This window comes from Meles meles, chromosome 6 (genome assembly GCF_922984935.1).
Source record: "Meles meles chromosome 6, mMelMel3.1 paternal haplotype, whole genome shotgun sequence".
NCBI classification, from domain to species: domain Eukaryota; kingdom Metazoa; phylum Chordata; class Mammalia; order Carnivora; family Mustelidae; genus Meles; species Meles meles.
In genome coordinates this window covers 51,410,720-51,431,915 of record NC_060071.1, presented here as the reverse complement: position 1 = coordinate 51,431,915, position 21,196 = coordinate 51,410,720, and the positions used below count along the sequence as shown (strand labels likewise).

Here is a 21,196-nt window from a genome sequence, read left to right as displayed (position 1 = left end):
TCAGCAAATGCTTCTTCATCGTGTGTTAAAAATAAAAATGTGTCCTGCCCATTTTATAGGCTGCTTCCATCTGAAAACTACAGTGCCCTACAGATTGTATGTTAAGGGACTGTCAATTGTGATTGATTGTCTGGGGAAGAATATATTTGATTTTTTTTCTCCTCTCTCAGATGTACATGTATTCTTCCTCTGTTTCTGACAACAAGAAATAAAACTGTTTAATAAAGAGAAGATGTGGGTAATAATTACAAGGCATATCAGTTGCTTTAATTTGTATATTTTGAGTATATTTAAATTTATCATTATTTTCTTAGAAAATACATCTAAACTTTAACAAAGAACTCTTATTTTCCCTAAAATACATTAAAATTAGGACTCCAAATCTTCTTTCTGTAAAATGGAAATTAACTTTTTGAACAAAATCAAAGTCACATACATTTGATGCCTGGTCCTTGAGGCCTAATTCCTAAGACAACACTTCAGAGTATTTCCACTTAAGAACCCAGTACATTCATAAACTTCATTTAATAAAGAAGTGGCTAACCAAGGAATTAGAGACAGGCATCAACTCTTACCTTAATATCTGCCTCATTACTCAACTGGCTTCTCAAACCTTTATGACTGGAAATCTACACAATATTCAAAACACCCAGTAACCTCACATTTCCTAAACTTATGGAGTCAGAAGGTACATAAAGCTAACAAATTTTCATCCTTAGTAATATGTAACATATCTCTTAACTACAGAGAGCACAGCCATGAGCTGGGAGTTACCATCCAAGGCAAATGGCTCACCTGGAACGAGGAGAACACCGATGTTCAAATAAGATCGTGTTCTCCTACCTTTCTCACTTGTTCAGTCTAGAGATTCTTTTCAGCCTGGGGCCTGACCAGAGAAACTAAGGTCTGGGGGCCTCTAACCAAATAGGTATTAACCCAGGCAGCCTGCCCAATACGTCTATCTACATCCTCATTATAAGTTCGCACAATCTCATTTACGTACATAAAATATAGGTAAGTAAGCCCAAAGCAAGACTATAAAAAAAAAACTAAAAAGAGTTATACAGGAGCGCCTGGGTAGTTCAGTCGGTTGAGCATCTGATTCTTGATTTTGGCTCAGGTCATGATCTTGGGGTTGAGAGACAGAGCCCCGCATCCACTTGGCTCCATGCTCAGCAGGGAGTCTGCTTCTCTCCCTCTTCCCCTGCCCCTCACTCCACTCACACATGCAAGCACATGTTCGTGCTTGCTCTCTCCCTCTAAAATAAATCAATCAATCTTTAAAAATGAATAAATAAATAAGAATAGTTGTACAATAGCATCCAAGATACCACAGAGACAGGGGGCTGAGTCTCATATTTTAAAAAATTCAAGTCTGGCTCGAAAGAACTTTATTTAATAATTTATGGGAGCCTAACGGTCTGTACTAGAACCACATGTGACGATCACATCTCATATACCATCTTCTTTTAAGTATCTTCTCCCTGCGATATACTGTTCTCTGCACTTCCACGAACCCCTCCAGCCTACCCCCAAGCACACTCCATGGATATTTTCATTTAAATGAAATTCTTAAACAAAATTCTTACTCAAAGGGTATACTAACCACTTACAGGCTGTTGTGGACTCTGAGGTTACTTAACCTCTCTGAACCTGCAGATTCTCATCTATACCATGGAATCAGTAATGCTTAATAGACAGAAATGTCAGGAGAATGAGAAATGATAACAGTTAAAGCAATATTAATGCCTACAGAGCATTAATAAATGGTCACTACTGCTGTGAGAGGCAGCACAATGGTGTGGACAACAAGACTGCAAAGGACTGCTCACAAAAAAAAAAAAAAAAAAAGCCTGGAAAGATTTTTGGATGAAAGGAAGTAAATCTTTTACTGGGGCAGGGGCAGTGGCGGGGGGACCACCACAAAGACCCACAACATCAGAACTATAATTTTCCAGGTCATATTAGAAATTAGCATATTTTGCTACAACAAAAGAGTTCAAGTAAGGAAACAATGAATTAAAATTTCAGCTGGCAAAAGAAAAAAAAGTATTCTTTGTGGAGAAACAATTTTGAAACTTGCCCAAATTCTCCCATCACTGAAGATAACAAGAAATGATCTCCATCTCTTATTATTGGCCTAATGCACAGAAATGGCAACATTTGCTTTTCTACATTTGCTTCTCTTTTTCTATTTTAGTTTTTAGTCTTCAGATATAAGAGAATTGGACTAATCATAATTTTTGTTTCAGACACATATCAATGGCCCAATTTTATTTACTTACGTAGGTCTTTAATACATTATTATTATATAAGTACTCCCAATTGCACTGCCTACCTTAATGCTAGAAAGGCATTACTCTTGAACCCAGACCTTCTTGCCAGCTAGCCGAATCAGCTGCCCTTGGAGACTTGATCAGTGTAAATAAGAGTCTACTGGTTAACTGAGCCACTCAACTTCAGAGTGTTACAGGCAATGAAAGTCTAGAACGTTTAACTGAAAAACCCATACCATGATTATTTGTACAGTATCTGTTAACAAAGGTAAGTTTAACTTTTAATGATTTCAATTAAGTTATTTCTAGAAAAGTTACATTTCCTTATCTGCTCATCAGTTAGAAAATATGAATTCCAAGTGGGACAATGTATAGTGAGGGAAAGACTTAATGGCTTATATTACATGGTCAATTAAGTTGTTCTTTTTTTACTATTCTTCAAATTTTGAGGGAAAATTTATGTACAGTTGATCAATTGTATCTGACACAATGCTAGTTCTGCCCACCTAAAAGGGAAAAGGAACATTATTTGACTAGGTGATTCACCAGAACTTACCCTCACCATCGAATATTTCTGGAGACTTAACAATTAAATTCCCATTTATGAAGATTCTCCATCATCTGGAAAACACCACCCCCCAAAAACCAAGCACCAAACACTATCAATTCTCCCCTAAAACCCTGCAGTAAATCTTTGCTTCTGTACCAGCTGAACGCTTTCTCCTCAACAGCAGCTTTGGCTTCCATCATGAGACACAATTTATAAATATCCAAAATTAAAGTCATTCATTTGTCTTGGTTTAGAAACCATGTGGACCCCCAAAGAGTTCTTTAAGCCAATGTAAGTATGTACTTCAAAAACAAAAAACAATCTAGTTAGTTTAATTTACTCTAGTAAATTAGATATTTTATCTGCCATAACTATAATATAGCCTGCAATCCCCATGATAATGAATACTTCTTTTGTTTTTTCAAATTAAGAGCTAAACATCATGTTATGTGCATTTAAACCTTTGGAAAACATAACTGTTGATGAAACAGTTTACTGAAATAATCATTGTTGATTAGAATTTGTTCAACATTACCTCTTGGAAATATCTGCAGAGGCTCTATTAACTGTCCATTTACTTGCTGTTCCATTACTGTGGAATAATACTGCAAAGAGATTACAGAAAGAGATTACTCAGTAATGTATGAATACTGGAACAGACACTTATGGGCTGTTTAATTCATAGTACTTCTGTAAATTGCTGGTATATACATATCAGCCTTGAGAATACTTTTTTCCTATTTGCACATAAAAAGGACTATAACGAATAAGCAGGATTGAAAGTCCAGTATAATGTTACCCTCCACACTGTCATTTATCTTTAAAAGTAAAAATGGTGATTAGGAATTCAGTATTTAATCTCGAGAAATATTTTGAAAATGACATGTATTAAAAATGACACAAAACGTTTTAGTGGAAATTTCTCAAATTGCCTCTTGTTCTTTTCTCTGGAATACACCTTGCCTTTAGCTTGGACCTAGGTAGTAGATCAAACATTATACATATTTGTGTATAAAATGTACAGATAATGGAAATCTAAGCCACAGAGACCGTGGGACAAGCAAACAAGATACGATCCATCCAAAGACGACAGGATTAATATGATAGAAAGATAACTCAGTTTTAAGCAAACATCTTTTATGCTTCACTTTTATCAACATGTATTAGTATAGAACAAATGTCATTTTAAAATTCTGGACACATGGGGTGCCTAGGTGGCTCAGTGGGTTAAGGCCTCTGCCTTCGGCTCAGGTCATGACCCCAGGATCCTGGGATCGAGCCCTGCATTGGGCTCTCTGCTCAGCAGGGAGCCTGCTTCCTCCTCTCTCTCTGCCTGCCTCTCTGTCTACTTGTGATCTCTGTCTGTCAAATAAATAAATAAATAAAAATCTTTTAAAAATATAATAAAATAAAATTCTGGACACAAAAATTTAGTTCCAAATGAAAAGGCTTTAATACTCCTTCATAAACACAAATTCATTCACCAGGTTGTATTATGGCCTGACACCCATTTTTCCTTAAAAGCCTAAGTTAATAAATCTAAGTGGTGACCGTATGTCCACCTAACTTGGAGATGGATTTTGTGCCCTCACTTCTTTTAACACTTGACAAAGTGATGCTCTTGGTGGTAAAACACCAACGCTGAAAACCTCCAATGTTGTGTTTTGAGGCGTTGTAACACACAGAGTGGAACTCTCCTTTAATTCTTGCTATTTCTATATTTAACACACACACATATTATGGAACTGCCACCTTTTTGGAAATTCTTCCTTGATAATCATTATTTGCTGACATTCCAAAAAAGACGTTTTTAGAAGATAAAGACAGACATCTTCCTAAGGCCTTTATGCATATTAAAATTATTACAAAATCATGGGTTTGTTTGTTTTTAGAAATAAAGGGGAGCCATGTAATTCTACATCATCTTGGGAATCACAAGTTAACGATCTAAGGCTCTTTATCCTAAAAACAAATCAAGTGGATTTTTGATAGCTATGGATGGATACAAGTGTACCCTGCTCTCCAAGGGCCTCCAGACTGTAAAGGAAACTGATCCTCTCCTTCTGTGGATGGAGAGGCTCATATGCATACAGCATAAACACGTATGACACAGACTCTGGAGCACAGACTAAGCCGAATGTCTTTTAGGAGACTATATTCCTTAAAACCACAGAAATATACCGCTCGCCATTACTCAAACAGTGATGACAAGTAAATGAAATATCCATCATGTAGGCTGTCAACCTTTTGGGACAGCAATAACTGTTAACAAGTAGTCTGGAAAAATTGTCCGAAAATGACTTGTCCTCAGCACACAAGTATTTGAGGTTTCCGTGGAAAATTAAGATGCCAGTGGCTATTTGGAACATTGCTCAGGTATTCTTTTTAATGGGAAATTTGCCGGTTATTGATCCACAGCATGTACCCCCTTGGTTCTGGAAGGCTGCAAGCAACTTTCCAATCAGTGGCTGTCAAAAAAATTACTGCCTTTTTATACTGATACAAGACAACAGCAGTGGTGGTGTTCTCCTATAGTTAATGCTTTTCTTTAATTAACTGCTATGTACAATAGGTTAGTCATTTCAGTTACTACTTCACTGCAATCCTAGAAACCAAAACAAATAAAATATCCTTATGCTTTATCTAACAGATTAATTATAGAGTTGTCTGAAACTGGTGCTTGGGGTCAAGTTTGAAAACAAATAACCTCAAATGTAAAGGGTCAGAACAGGTGCAATGCATTTTTTTCCTACTATAAAACCTTGCATGCATGAAATTGACCTGTTTTCCAACTTTATTTATTTACCTTACTAAATAAATAAATAAATATAGTTTCCCTTTCATTTCAGGTCTGTGCCAAATCAACTGGCAAACTATATATGCTTTTATAAACATTGTACACATTTTTTTAGTCCTCTATAACCATCTCTTTATGCTACCATTAACACGGGCACAGTAATATTAAAGTGTGCCACTTGCCAGTATCTCTAAAGCGAGTAGTTAGCATTTGTTTTTTGCTTTCTCCAATTCTTCCAAATCCAAGGGACATTTTTTTTTTCCTGCTGAAATACTGGGCTTGATCTCTGTCTGCATTAGCAGAGAATCTTGTGGTAAAGTAATTCTGCATCAGAAACACACTGCAAAGGGTAGTAATTAGTAAGACCAGGGCTTGGGCCCACTCTAGGCAGGTGACTCAGGAGCAGGTCCTGTGAGGGCTAGAGGGCTGCCGGTGAGGGACGAGACCCAGGAGCTTGGGCTGCCGCATACGTAGCGTTCTCTGAGGAATAAGGATACAGCGCGGGGCCACAGGTATTTCCTGGCACAGAGCATTCCTGACAGGCCACAGGCCTATGTCACCCGCGGACACAATCAAGGGACTTGGGGAGTTAGAGGACCCCAGAGTGCGAGCCTGAGGACTGGCCGTTCCCCAGCACACCAGCTCAGCGAGGAAACACTGGCTGCCCCTTGGGTTACTCCTGTGAAATGAAGATGCTACAGAGCCAGAACAGTACCAGGAGACTCATGGGAGGGACAGGAGCTCGCCTCAGAGCCATGGAGCAAGCTGCTTCTTGACCCAGGCAGACTCAGTGTTTCCAGAAATTCTCCCTTTAGGGCTCGCTTCAGCAGCACGTGTACTAGAAATTCTCCCATTAGACAGAGCCTTTCTGATTTTGTTCTAAATAGTGATCAAATAAGCAATAGTGACTTTCACTAGCCCAAAACAAACTGAAGAAAACAAACAAACAAAAACCTCAATCCCGTATGCCAAGACACTTTACATGGCTTGCACAGAAAAGTGACAAAGTGACATGATAACATTAATGGGGCCATAATCCGAAGCCATCCAAATGACTGCCCAAACGCAATCTTTATGACCCTATCCCGGCTTTTATTATCCTGAACACAGAGCCCTGCCCACAGTAGGTGTTCAATAACTATTTCCTGACTGAGACGGGGCCTACTTCTGATTCTGCCACCTATTACGTAGCCATTGACCCTCACCAAGCCCCAGCCTCCTCCAAATGAGAGGGAAGCGAGCTAGTCTATTACACAGGGTTGCCGTGAAATCTACCCACAGCAGCGGTGTTTGGGAAGGCACTTTGTAAACTGCAATGCCTTACTGGTGGTTGAGAAATTAAAAAGTGAGCCTCCTACTGCTAAAACAACAGCACTTTCTGAATAGAAGTCTGCCCACATTTCAAAATACAAAAATAGGTGCAAAAAGCACAAACTATTGTGCTCACACCGAATACATCAGCAGCAGTTACAAAATGTGTTTTCCGCTGGTATTCCTGGCAGAATCCGTTACACGGAGTAATTGCAGCAATAATCAATAAGCTAACTGAGTAAAAGATTAATCAGTTTTGTGATTGCTAATGGAATCTCCAGTACCAGACTCAGATTAGTTTCAGAGTCCCTCTGAGATGTTCTTCAAAATCCTTAAACAATTTTAATAAGGATGTGACAAAGTTTAGCACAGTTATCCAAAAATCTAATTAATTTGAAACAGAGGGCCAGATTCAACGAGGGGATAGCAAGTACAATTCTTGGTTTGTTTTGTTTGCAAGCTTATCAAACAGTGTTCCTATTTGTTATGAACCTAATTCTAACAGCACAATTCAATCAATAATTACAACATTTTTTTCTTCATGGAAATGTGCCACATAAAAGACTTGAGTTCTAAAACAGCACAGTTTAATTTTACAAGGTGCAAATTCTCTGTTAAAAGAGAGTGAAACGAGAGACGGAGAGAGAGAGAGACATGCACACACACGGCTACTTATTGACCACCTACTGTGTACTCATTTCACTAGGAGCTATTTATGTTTATTCATTTAATTTCTCACAACCCTCTCCTGTTCTGCAAGGGTCATTCACAGATGAAGCCAACGGTTTATCAGTGAATCCCCCCTGCCAAAAATTACTTCTTTCATTCTAGTCCATACATAAAATCCATGTTTACTATTTAAGAGTCAAAAAGTAAGTTATCTCTTATTTCTCAGACCTCAAAACATTTACATAAACCAGGCTACCAGGCAGCCTGCTGAGCGGGTAGGAGTGTGGCTTCTTCAGTCATACCCGTGTGGGTCAGGCCATGTCGCCGATCATTCACAGACTAGGGATGGGTGGCACCGCACCGATGGGTGACCTCTCCCTCCTTCTTCGGCACCCAGCTCTGGTTTTCCTCCTCCCTCTCTGACCAGTCTAAGCAGTTTCCTATACGTGGTTCTTTCCCCACCCCTCCTTTAAATGTTAGAGCTCCCCATGGTTTTTCATCAACCTTCTCTTCTTATTTTATACTCTCCTTGAGTTAACTTCAGCCACTCCAAAGGTTTCAATTACCAGAGGAGTCATTGAGACTAATTAGGAGCTAATGAATCACAAATCTTTATTTCCAGACTAGATTTCTCTCCTAAGATTCGGAACGTACCCAACTGATTGTCCAGATTCAACAAGTCTCTACCTCTCACACCTCTCTCTCATGCCCTAGACCCATCTTCCGCCACCTGGGCTCACTGTCTCAGTGAATGACATCACAATGACCTAGTTTCCCAAGCCAGAAAGCTGGAAGGAAGCCAAACCCACCCTCTTTCCCTCTTTCCCACACTCAATCAATCATCAGTTTTATTAACTCTACATCTTACCAGCTTCTCAGTTCTTTCAAGCGAGGGCCCTCCATGATCTAATCTACCTTCCTTCCCAACCTTGTCACATACCCTCTCCTGCCTCCCTGTCCATGCCACAATGAATCACAGGGAGCGCCTCCTGAACGCACCAGTCGTCCTTACACAAGAGCTCAGACATACTCTTCTCTCTGCCCAAAACATCCTTCCCAGCCCCTTTGTCCTACCTTACACCATTTAGACACTACGCTCTTCAGGAAGCCTTCTCTGTATCCAAAGCTACACCAGGAGCTCCTTCTTATGCTCAAAGAGCACCTAATGTTTAAACATATTATAGCATTTATTACTCTGCTTGGTAATTATGAGTTTTCATATCCTCCCACACTGAACACTGATGGCTTCTTTGTTAATCTCCCTGAGTGGACCATGGGCTCCTTGAAAGAATGAACTATATGTTCACTGTGCCTGTGCTAATAACTGAGCACATCAGTGCATGAGTGATCTCAGGTCCTAGTTCTACATTTACTAGCTCTATGACCTTGAGAAAGGTATGCAATTTGTTCCTCAGTAGTCTCCGCTATAAAAATGAGGAATATAGGGACACCTGGGTGGCTCAGTAGGTTAAGTGTCTGACTCTTGATCTCAGCTCAGGTCTTGATCTCAGGGTTGTGAGTTCAAGCCCTGCACTGGGCTCCACACTGGCCATGGAGCCTACTTTAAAAAAAAAAAAAAAAAATGGGGAAAATACCTGCCTTGCTCACTTCATAAAGGTATTAAAAAGATCAAAATCAAAGGAGCTGGTATATGGGAAATCTTCTATAAAGTACTTGAAAAAAAAATCTTGAAACAGGGCACAGGGCTATGAATCTCCCACTTCCCAACATTACATTGAAGAGAAGGGTTCATAACAATAGGTAATATAGAAACCCCTAAATAAGATCACTTTTAGACCAAATACAGAGGTCGAATTTAACTGTTTATCAAGACTCAGTATCCTCTCCCATTCCCTCAATTATTACAGTACTATAAACAATAAAGTAATTAAAAGGGTATGATAAAGAATACATTGTCTATCTTTCTTCTGGAAGTTCACCAAGGGCAGGGGCCCTGTCTTGTGTATTTTATTATCTTGTAGGGCAGAGGTATTAAACTGGAGTCTCTATGAGTCTTAGGAGAGCTTTCAAATGCCTGAAATTACACGTGAAACATTGTGTTGTGTGAATTTTCTGGGGAAAGAATAAACAGCTTTCCTCACCTTTTCAAAAAGACCTGTGTCCCTAAAAACCCAAGACATCACTGCCGTATAGTGCCCAGCACTGACCCTTATATACATGATATATTACATGATAGTTTCCCACAAATATTTAAGGGAAGGAGGCAGTTAAGAGCTGATGGAAACAAGGTAACTACTCTCATGGCTCATACCTTCTGACTCTGGCAAGTCTTACATACCATACTGCATCAAATCAGGTTTATTTATTATGCTTCTAGACACATAACAGGACAGTTTCCTAAACCTCTCCTTAACATGCCTAACAGACTTAGTACAGTGTTTCTACTAATAAGGAAAAAGCATGCTGGTTTTTTCCTACTAATGATAAAATTTTCAGATTCCTGCTCGGTCAATATTGTAAGCATACCCCATTATAAGAAGCCCAGTCAGTAATTACAGCAATAATCAATAAACTAACCAACTATTTGCAGTCCATAGTTAATTTATTAGTTTTCCCAGTGAAGAACCCAACAATCTAAACTGTTAAGGGGCTCGAAATTCAATTAGAACACTGCTTAGTGTGTCCTCAGTTATGCTTTCTTTTGATTATTTCTTGTTTCTATGACGTTGACCTCTTAGGACACACACAACTGCTCCAGAGTCAAAAGCAACATAAAAAGCAAATCTATTTTGAATACCAAATTAATATCTGCATTTACTTACCTGGTTCCAGATCCCCCACTTCTCAAATAACTCCCCACCCCTGCCTTGAGGGGCTACAATGTGCACATGCTCTTCCTTGAATGTCTCTGGACCAAGGATTCACATATGGTCATGGATTGGTTAGATGATGAGAAAGAAAAATCACAGTGAAAAGTCTTCCACTGAAAAGGTCAACAGGGAACAACCCTGGGGCCTGCTTATGGGCTAATATTATTGGATAGATGTATTTATTAATGATTTGGAAGTGAAAAAGACAGTAAGTTGGCCATGTTTAATGATAACACTGTTTGTTTTGGATAGGAAAACCATAAAGGGCGTTAGGGAGCTCCAGATGGTCTTTCTTTTTTTTTAAAGATTTTATTTATTTATTTGTCAGAGAAAGAGCGAGCATAGGCAGACAGAGTGGCAGAGGGAGAAGCAGGCTCCCCGCGGAGCAAGGAACCCAATGTGGGACTCGATCCCAGGACGCTGGGATCATGACCTGAGCCGAAGGCAGCTGCTCAACCAACTGAGCCACCCAGGCGTCCCTCCAGATGGTCTTAATACAGGTTTGGGCAGCCAACGGCAGATGAACTTCAACTTGGCTAAGTTTAAGGTAATGTGTGTTGGCAGAAGGGGTTTAAATTTGTATTCAGCAATGGGTCCAAAGCTTGTAGGATCCTCTTGGCTGATGCTTTCAGAGTCATCACCATGGTTAGCTTGGGACAGTGTCTACACTGACCTTGTATCTGATTTCTAGGCTGCAGCAATTCTGTTATACCTCTAAAGGAGAAGTTTAAATACAGTAGTTCCCCCTTATCCATGGTGTTGCTTTCCATGGCTTCAGTTACCCGTGGTCAAAGGCAGTCTGGAAACAAATGATTCTCCTTCTGACATGTCAATAGTAGGTCAATAGCAGCCTAACACCAGGTCACAATGCCTATGTCACTCACCTCACTTCATCTCTTATGGGCATTTTATCAGCTTTCAGCATCACAACATGGGTGAGTATAGTACAATAAAGTATTTTGAGAGAGAGAGAGAGAGAGACCACATTTACATTATTCTCACTGTAGTATACTGTTATAATTGTTCTATCTTATTATCAGTCATCATTGTTAATCACCTGCTGTGCCTAATTTATAAGTAAAACTATACCACAGGTATGTATGTATAGGAAAACACATGGCATATATAGGGCTTGGTACTGTCCATGGTTGCAGGCACGCACTGGGGGGAATCCTGGAACTTATTCCCCAGAGGAAATGGGGGACTGCTGCAGTAGCTTCAGGGAACCTGTCACTTAAATAAAATAGGACCCTCAGGCCATGCAGACAGCAGGCCAAATGTGACATTCTCTTATACTCTATTTAGCCATTTCCAATAGTGCTTGATAAAGATCCAACCTACCGCTCAACTTCTACTAAAAAATGAATAAGTAAAAAGGCGGGGAGGAAAGAGTAAAGAACATATAAGTAATAGAGAAACATATATATGGAAAGAAGCAACTCTATTTGAAATTTTCTATTACTTCAATTTATGCCTTTTTGGACATATTTTCTAGGTTGATAATTTGCTGAATTTCTCGAACTTTACTGTAAGGCAGTGTATTTACATTCACCTTTCAGATAAATGTAGAAAATACCCCTCTCGTTTTCAGTAAGACCGGCCTATGAGAACAGAGGTTTACTAAGAGCTGCCAACAAGTACCTAACGACTTGGTCTTGCTCCACAGCAAGCCTCCTGCCGGAGGTCCAACATTTCCCTGCAGCCCGCATCTCCTCTGAAGACAAGCTCCTAGCCATCGTCCCTCTGGGGCTAACTGAAGTACCACATGGTTCTGCTGCCTCATGCCAACTGCCTCCATGTAGGACCCCAGAGGAACCAGCCTCCAGGCTACACTGAGCCCTCCACAGAGATGGAGCTGAACCAGAAGTACGGTCATGTTAATGACAGAATCCTGGTGATGCAAAGCACCCCACAGAGCCCCGGTGTCCCCTGCCTGAGGCCTACTTGTGCTTGTCTTTCCCTTTGCTTCCAGCAGCCACAACATAAACGCCCTGCTCTGATGCAAGCTTCTGTATGCTTCTGCTCCTCAAAAGCAAAGATGCCCGAAGATATCTCATGATGGGGGTTACCGACGGGGCTACCGCATTTCTGTCAGTATTTGCTGGGCATCCAAATGTCCCAGGCAGCACAGAGGAGGGAGTTAAAATAACCTGCCTCTGAAAAAAAAAGGGTTTATTCTTTGACCAGGATGAGAAAACAAAACAAAAACTTTACTTACAGCTTAGAGCATGTTATTATTTGAGTAAAAAAAGAGAGAGAGAGTAATTTCCAAAACCATTTATTTCATTCGGCTCACCTCTCCTTGTGCCATTTCCCCACCTTACCAGGAGAACATTCTGCATTATCAGCTGTTCAACTGAACTGCACTGAGCTGATGTTGCCGCCTAAGTTCAAAGTCGAACCTATTTAATATGGAGCATGTTTAAAAGCACCATGTGGAAAATGAGCTCCAATCTCCTGCTCTTTGAAGAAAACTTCCTAATAGCAAAGGCGCTGGTGCCATTAAATGTTCAGCTCCATGGTGGGCAATAAATTCTGTGGTAAAACTCAGTCTTGTAGATAAGGACAAAAATCTTCACCATTTCAAAGCACAGGGCACTCATTCAGGTAAGCAGCTGACTCTCGATTTTGGCTCAGATGATGATCTCTGGGTGCTGAGATCTGGCCCAGCATCCCGCTCCACACTTAGCATGGAGTCTGCTAGAGAGATTCTCTCCTTCTCCCTCTGGCCCTCCCCTAACTCACAGGCTCTCTGTTTCTTAAATAAATAAATAAATTTAAAATTTCAAAAACCCACAAAGTATTTTTTACATTCTCATTCACACTCAGGTACACTAACATTCTAATAAAAGATATTCCTTTTTGATATCAGGAAAAAGGTAGTATTTGCAAAGCTTCCTCAGCAGGACCTCAAGAGACGCCAAAACAAAACCATCATTTCAAACCACCAGAAGTAAAGAGACTGTGGGGGTGAAATGATGTGGGACAGCATCCAGGCCTTCCCATTCACTGGCAACACGACCTCTAACTGAATCTGCCCTCTGAGGGCCTCAGTCTCCTTATCTATAAAATGCAACAGCTGGACAAGACTTCTAAGGCTCCCTTCCAACTCTACTTGAGTAACTGTATGATTTTAGAGGCAATTTCCAGGTTATGTATACTACGACAAAGCTAATCATATCTCAATTTACAAGGTACTACAGAGGTCAAGGAGTATTTTCCCTCGTGGTACCCAACATGTAAAAAGGTACACAATGGTCAAGTATACCAAAGGGAATACTTACACTCTACTAAAACACAAGGTCTCCACCATAATGGGAGGTATTACGGTTAAATTCATCCCATACTCTTCTGGCAATGTGCAAAAATGGTATAAAGGCAGAGAATGGGCAAAATGAAGAAAATTATTCTTGTTAATACTGTGCTCCACTCACACAAGCCTCTCAGTATCAAGAGAACCAGGCGTAATAAATCCTGTACTAGACACAGGATTTAGCAGAAAAAATTATGAATCCATTTACAAAAGCAAGATGTACTGCTGAGTTTCTTAATGAAAGGTCACCCAAAAGCCGAGGTTAGCATTAAAATAACCCCTCCTATAACTGGGTCTCAGTGATAGATAAAGCTTCTGATGAATCAATAACCAGGGCCCAGCACTGCTGTTTGGCGCTGAAAGGAAATGAAGCCAGCACTGCCAGACAACGAACACAAAAAGACAGAAGGAGAAAAATGACACACCATCTTTAATTTTCCCAGAAAATGAGAGGGGGAAACAAGAACACCAACAGAAACGTAAACTATATTAAGGGAATATTTAACAGGGTCCTTTAAATAATTAGCAATGATCAGGTATTTAGTTTTCAGAATATGTAGGTTGGGTGTACTTTTTTTTTTTCTAACAAAGCATTTCAGATTCTAATTAAAAAAATACTTTATGAAGGAATTAAAAAGATACAATAGTGTCAGAGGAAAAGCCATGATCCCAGAAGTGGAATATCCTAACAACATAACTTACAAGAAACTACACTATAAAAACAGATTGTTGATTAACACAAACTCATAACAAAATGCAGAGAGCGATCACAATGGTGCTGTAATAACACTAGGCTGCCGGATTCTCTCAATACATTAAATATCTCCTTGGAGACCAAATTACTTTACATTTTCTTAAAAGACAATTTATTATAGCTTTGTTTTCTTCTCATTATCTCTTAAAAATATATCTAATGAAGAAAAGAATACAACTTCTAAATAACTTACATAAAATGGTACTAATGTGTGACAACAGACTTTGGTTTAATATGTTGGTTATTATTTAACAGCACACGACAACTTATTGTCATGACAAATCCTTCCGACAACGCGATACTCCACGTGTCACATGTATCAAAAACCACTGTATGCCATTGTTACGGCATACATAAAATTAACAGCCTAAGGCTGCTAGCAATTTAAATAATTGATAAGTTTTCAATTAAAAAGGCAACACTTTCAGGTCTAATACGAGAATCTATTTAAATTACTGATAAAAACTTATGCTTCTGTTGGCCCAAAGCCAGAAAATGCTTGCATTCAAGGGGGAAAAAAGTAATTCTGCAAGTTCCAACTCAGACGTTGCAAATTTTCTTCCCAATTTTATGCAGAGACCAGGCTGTTTATTTATTTAACCTTTGTAATCAATGGAAAAGAATGATCATGGGATTTCCAGTAAAAGTGTCTCTAGTTTTGCCTTCCCTATATGGATTTTAAAGAAATAATAAGGGGACTGTAAATTTACTAAATTTTCAGAAACTAATGAGAAACTCAGCTGCTTTTTACAGCAAATACAGGGTTACCTGTTATCAGTATCTCATTATCTTTCCCACCCAGCACCCAGATCCTGGATTCAAAAAGTTTTCAGTCAAAATGAACCTAAAAAATAAAGACCGTGCAGGGTTTTCATAACAGATCAGCAACTGAAGGCGATCAACCAAAATCTATTGTAAGATTAAGTCCAAATGGTTCTCCTTATGGCAAAACTGGAACCGAGCGGAATTTTAATCACAAGAACCAAGACAGATCAGGGGTGCCTGGGTGACTCAGTCAGATAGGCATCTACCTTTGGCTCAGGTCATGATGATCCCAGGGTCCTGGAAACAGCCCTGCTTGGTGGGGTGCCCCCCTCCTTGCTCAGCAAGGAGCCTGCTTCTTCCTCTCCCTCTGCCCCTCCCCCCACCCCACTCATGCTCTCTCTCTCTCAAATAAATAAAATAAAATGAAAATTTTTAAAAAAGAACCAAGACAGATCACAATGACATCCAACCAATTTTATGTGTGCTTTTCGAGAGTTTCCCCTACTCTTTACATTTTAAGTGTTTTTTCAGAGCCTGACTCTACATAAACAAAGGGTATATGACAGTAGGACTATCTCAACAGATAAAAGAGGAAAAATAAATCCATTTAGGCTCTAAATGACTTAAAGCTTGTTATCTCTCTCAGGGATATTTTCATTTAAAAAGATTTGCTCAAACATTCAGAATCAGAGTGATCGCAATCAGTTAAAATTCTTTGAGGACTTCAGCTTCCCATCTATAAATATTTAAGTGAATTAATGAGAAAGTCTGGACCTGAGCAGCCAGACCACAATGCATGGACCACTGCCAATTCATAGTAAAGGCTTCACCATCCATTGCAAATTGATAAAAGTAAAGAATACCAATTCACTATGTGGCACACATAGTGTGAAACTAATATAACACTGTACGTCAACTGTACTTAAAAATGAGGGGGGGAAAGAATGTATTGAGTTTTACATAAAACTAAATTTACTCACTTTTTTTTTTTTTTTTAATTTTTAAGTAGTTTTCACACCCGAGACAACCCCAAGATCAAGAGTTAGCACACTCCACTGCCTAAGCCGGCCAGGTACTCCTAAATCTACTCACTCTAATGGTCACCTTTACTTTTGAGATAATGTACTGCCCATCATTTTTAATCTTTAAATGATTCTCGTTGTTTTTCTTTGTTAGTAAAATAATGGTTAACAGTAGCTAATTTTTATTATTTATTTATTTTATTAATGTGTGTATTTGGCAAAAATAAAATGTTACAATGCCTGGTCCTCCAATCGAAAAGTGAAAACTGATCAATTCATGAAATATACAGATTTGGGGATCAGTGAGCTAGAAGATTTCTTTCCAGACTAAAAAGTGGCCCTATCAAAATCTCAGAAAATTGTAAGTTTAAAGACAATTACATAACGCTTAATGTATTTTCCTACAACACAAAAATAAACAATGCACTTGAGAAAATAAGCATAAATCATAAGGAATATATACTAGATATCTCAACTAAGGTACTACACACACACAAATCATCCAGAATATAATAGTGGGAACACACAGACAGCTCCCCACTAATGTGCAAAGAGGGGGATGGGAGAGAAAGAGCATAAAACACCCTTTATAGCACCAGCTTTCACATCAGGAGAGGCTGAACTGCAACTCCACGCTCGCACTCACACTAGCCCTAAGACCTTGGCATATCTCTTAGCCACTGCTTCCTCATCTAAAACACGGGGATGATAATATCTACCTCACCAAGTGATTATTAAAACCACAGAAAAATGGGGCGCCTGGGTGGCTCAGTGGATTAAGCCGCTGCCTTCGGCTCGGGTCATGATCTCAGGGTCCTGGGATCGAGCCCCGCGTCGGACTCTCTGCTCCGCGGGGAGTCTGCTTCCTCCTCTCTCTCTGCCTGCCTCTCTGACTCTCTGATCTACTTGTGATCTCTCTCTCTGTCAAATAAATAAATAAAATCTTTAAAAAAAACATTTAAAAAAAAATAAATAAATAAAAAAAATAAAAAAAAAAATAAAACCACAGAAAATCAAATACCTTTCGTATCTAATATATATATATATATATATATATATATGGCACTTAGAAACGGAAATGATTATTATCACTATGATGACATGCATACCATTTCTCAAAAAGGACAATTTGTCAGAACTTCCCAAAAGCGCATTTTTGAAAGCACACCTTTGTGTATGGCTATGTCAGAGACATGACAAAAGTACCAGAACGTCAGTAACATACTTTCCGCAGCAGATGTGTGCTGAAAAAACAGAACCTATCTGCGTGTGTATGTGTGTCTTCTAAAAATAAGCATGTCACATTCCCAGGAGAGTTAGCCAATCTATCAATACTAGTGCTAGACCTTTCAGCAGACAATTCTCCTCTGCCTTTCAAGGTACTGATGAGCCCTGCTCTAAATTCTCAGTGCACAAAGACTCTCAAATAAGTTAATGGGAAGTCAATGGGAAATTGACTTTTCCTACTCTGTGCTGGTCTGAATGCAATGCTCTGTTAATCATGCCATCCTTCTTGTTCTCTTTCCTCCTACCCTAAATTAAAACTATTGGCGGAAAACCTTACAGATATTTTACAGTCTTCATTACAATGAAACAGTATTCTGGTGGAAGTTGAGGTCCATCAAAAATCTACAACCTCACTGTTGGCTAGGAATGGAGTCTCCTAGACAAGCAAGGGCCCTGATACCATCATTTCCACCATTATACCACTTTGCCTTTGTCTAGAACTTTTAACTTTGCAAAGGTCTCTCACATCAGTTATCCCGTTTGATCATACAATGACCCTGTGCAGTAGAAAGGACGAGTATTATTACCCATAATTGATAGATGTGGCAGCAGTAGCTAGAAAGGTTAAGCGCTCTGCCTAAGGCTGGCAAGCCAGAGAGCCGTGGTCCGATCTGAGTCCAGTGCTCTGGCGCTCTCTCTACCTGGCCAGTAGAAATGGTTTTGTAAACAGATTACAAACTCGGATAAAAGAAAATAAAATGAATAAGAGGAAATAACACACAGTAAGAGGCCAGCACAAATCAGGGCTCAGGGAAGCTGTACCTCCTCATCATAGTTGGACTTGTCAGGCTTAGTAATAAAGTTTTAGGCGTGTACCCTTTTGTCTTCTCTCGTTTATCTACTTTGGTCCCAAACAAACGCTGAGGCAAATTTCCACTGAAATTTGCAACACAAAAGAAAAGTCATTTCAGGATATATTCAAATCCCTCTGATTCAGTAAGTAACCCTGTGGTTCATTTCAGGGTGGAGAAAAAGGGGGGTGGTTAGTGCATAAAATAACAGCGAGTGCATTTTTAAATCGTGTATCCATACTGAGCCTGCAGCTACATTTAACTACAGTCTGTTTGGAAGGGTGAAAGAGATCTCCAGTTGAAAGTAGATTTTGAAAAATTTTTTTAGAGCCCAGGGGTTCATTTTTAATGAGCCGTTACTTTAAGTACTGCATAAAAAATACAGGAAATTGATAGTCCATTTAGTCTGCACCATACCTAATGCAAAAGTCGTTAAGATGCATTATTCTTAATGTTCATGATATGATCAGTAAGTGTCTTTTGAAAAGAACACCCTTAACTTTAACGTGTAAGGAAATCCTTAAAACCCTTATGCATCCTACAGAAGAATATTATGGTAGCTGTGATTTACTTTTACATCTTCACCGTGCGAGAAAAAGTGCCCATGATTCCATCAATACATTATAATATGACATTCACGTTGTCATCTTGTAATGTGACAATTTTATGACAACTTACATAGGACAGCATGGCCTTCATTTCTTCATCGCTCCTCACTGTAATTCGGTCACCATCTTCATCTTCATCTGTTTCAAAGGCAACATAGTGTGAGTGGTGAGATTTGCGGTGTTTAAATGCATAAAACCATGTCAACTGGGAACGCAACACAACTGCTTTTCACAATGTGAGAGCCAAATCTTCAACACCGTGTTTTGGAGGATGTTGAGGTTATCGGTTTGTTTCGCTGGGATTTTTTGTTGTTCAGATTATGAGCAGTCTCAATAAAAGCCAGAAATTTCTGGGACAGCTAAGAATTAAAATACTGCTTACGTCAAGCTTGACTTGTATCTAGGTTAACGTGTCACTGGAGTGTGAATAAACAGGTTTGGTGTGAAGAATGTTACACACTGAAGGAGGCCAGTCTGATTCTACCATGAGTGCGTTCCTTCTTTCTTACACAGCACCCTGTCCCTTTTCTGTCCGGTCTTCCTCTCTCCCCGGCAAGCTCTCATGTGACAGTGGCGTGATAAAAACGGCCCACATGTATTGAACACGTGGCACATGTTTTGTGTGCACAAAGCACCATGATTTGTGCTTCAGACACCACGTCTCCTTAAAAATTGCACAAGGAGGGCGCCTGGGTGGCTCAGTCGTTAAGCGTCTGCCTTCAGCTCAGGTCATGATCCCAGGGTCCTGGGATCGAGCCCGACATTGGGCTCCCTGCTCTACGGGAAGCCTCCTTCTCCCTCTCCCACTCCCCCTGCTTGTGTTCTCTCTTTGCTGTGTCTCTCTCTCTGCCAAATAAATAAATAAAATCTTGAAAAAAAAATTGCACAAGGATCCTATGATGTGGACAGTGTGACTGGATTACTACCATCCCCTTTCCACAGAAGAACAGGTAGCTTCTAGAAGGTTAACTTGCAAAGCAACTCTTAACACAGTTAACCTCATAACCCATTCTATCTGGTAGGTCGCTTGCTCTTTCCAAACAGTTCCATTTCTGTGGGGTACTCTATAACAAGCTTCAAATGGCTATCCATGTGATTTTGAAAAAATCTGATAGTCTCAAAATTGGAGGATAATTAGACTTTACAAAATACACAAGGAGAACACGTTCATTTGAATAACTGCATCATCCCAAGCAGCCCACATCCAGAAACTTATTTCCATGATGCTTCTCCTATTCAAAACAGTTTTGAAATACCTCTTTGAAAACTGCTTTAAGAACCCAAAGAGAGACCACGCGAAAATATCAGATCTTTTTTTTTTTTTTAATTTTTTTGGGGAAGTAAACGTTACACCCAAAGTGGGGCTCATACCAACAATGCAGAGATCAAGAGTCACATGTTCTACCAACTAAGCCAGCCAGGTGATGACCCTATCAGATCTCATTTTTAACCCAAAACGGAACTGCTTGCCTGGTCACTCACCTGTGCTATCTGCCAGGGACGACTTGGAATGGCTTTTGTTTATTTCTAAATATTTAGTTCGCTCTTTCATCCCTCTAAAAATAAAGATCTGTCAGCAAAACAGCCTATGTGATAGGTTCTAAATATATGGCTGAAAGAAAAATACCAAAAGCATTTTGAGCATTTTGTAGCATTGTTGGAAGAAGGCTCCAACAATGTTCCCGGGGGCAACTTGGAAGGGGCAGGCTCGCTCTCAGCTGGTGCAGCTCTGATGTACTTGTTAAACAGCCAGTGTTGTTATTTTATTTATTTATTTATTTATTTATTTATTTATTTGGTTTTGGTCACTCTTGAGTATCTAATTGCTGATTTGCTCAGATACAGAGAGCCTGATCCTAGGCCTGGAGAAGCAGACAAATCTCAGGTCATGCAGAGAATAAGCTTACATGACATGCTCTAGGGACTCTTACTGAAAATACAGGGGGAGTTCAGTCCAGCTCATGGATCTTTGCCCACCACATCCCAGCGGCCCTCCCTCCTATCCAGCCACAATTCTGAAGATCTCCCCCTACTCAGTGGCCAGGCCATGGAAACCCTAGGAGGGAGCTTGTATTCTCTCCTAATTAGCCCATTGCAGAGCAAAATGCTACTTCCTTTTCCTCCCAGCAGCCAATAGCAATCTATCTGACAGCATGATAGAAACTAGCAATCGAGCCAATCCTGCTCAGTGATCAAGCCAATTGCTTTCATTGGGGTTTCTC

General features: G+C 39.7%; 1 protein-coding gene across 5 annotated transcripts in view; it reads right to left on the bottom strand.

The window, feature by feature from the left end:
• MAP2K5 (mitogen-activated protein kinase kinase 5) overlaps window positions 1-21,196 on the bottom strand; it is a 257,796-nt gene that overhangs the window by 217,240 nt on the left and 19,360 nt on the right. For all 5 annotated transcript variants that reach the window (XR_006818657.1, XM_046008023.1, XM_046008025.1 and 2 more), the window contains exons 3-4: window positions 19,045-19,112; window positions 3,362-3,431 (exon numbers count right to left, since the gene is read on the bottom strand). Coding sequence is in view for 4 of the 5 variants with exons in the window: in XM_046008023.1 (XP_045863979.1) it covers window positions 3,362-3,431; window positions 19,045-19,112 (138 nt within the window). In the remaining variant the exon portion in view is untranslated. The remainder of the gene's footprint in view (window positions 1-3,361; window positions 3,432-19,044; window positions 19,113-21,196) is intronic.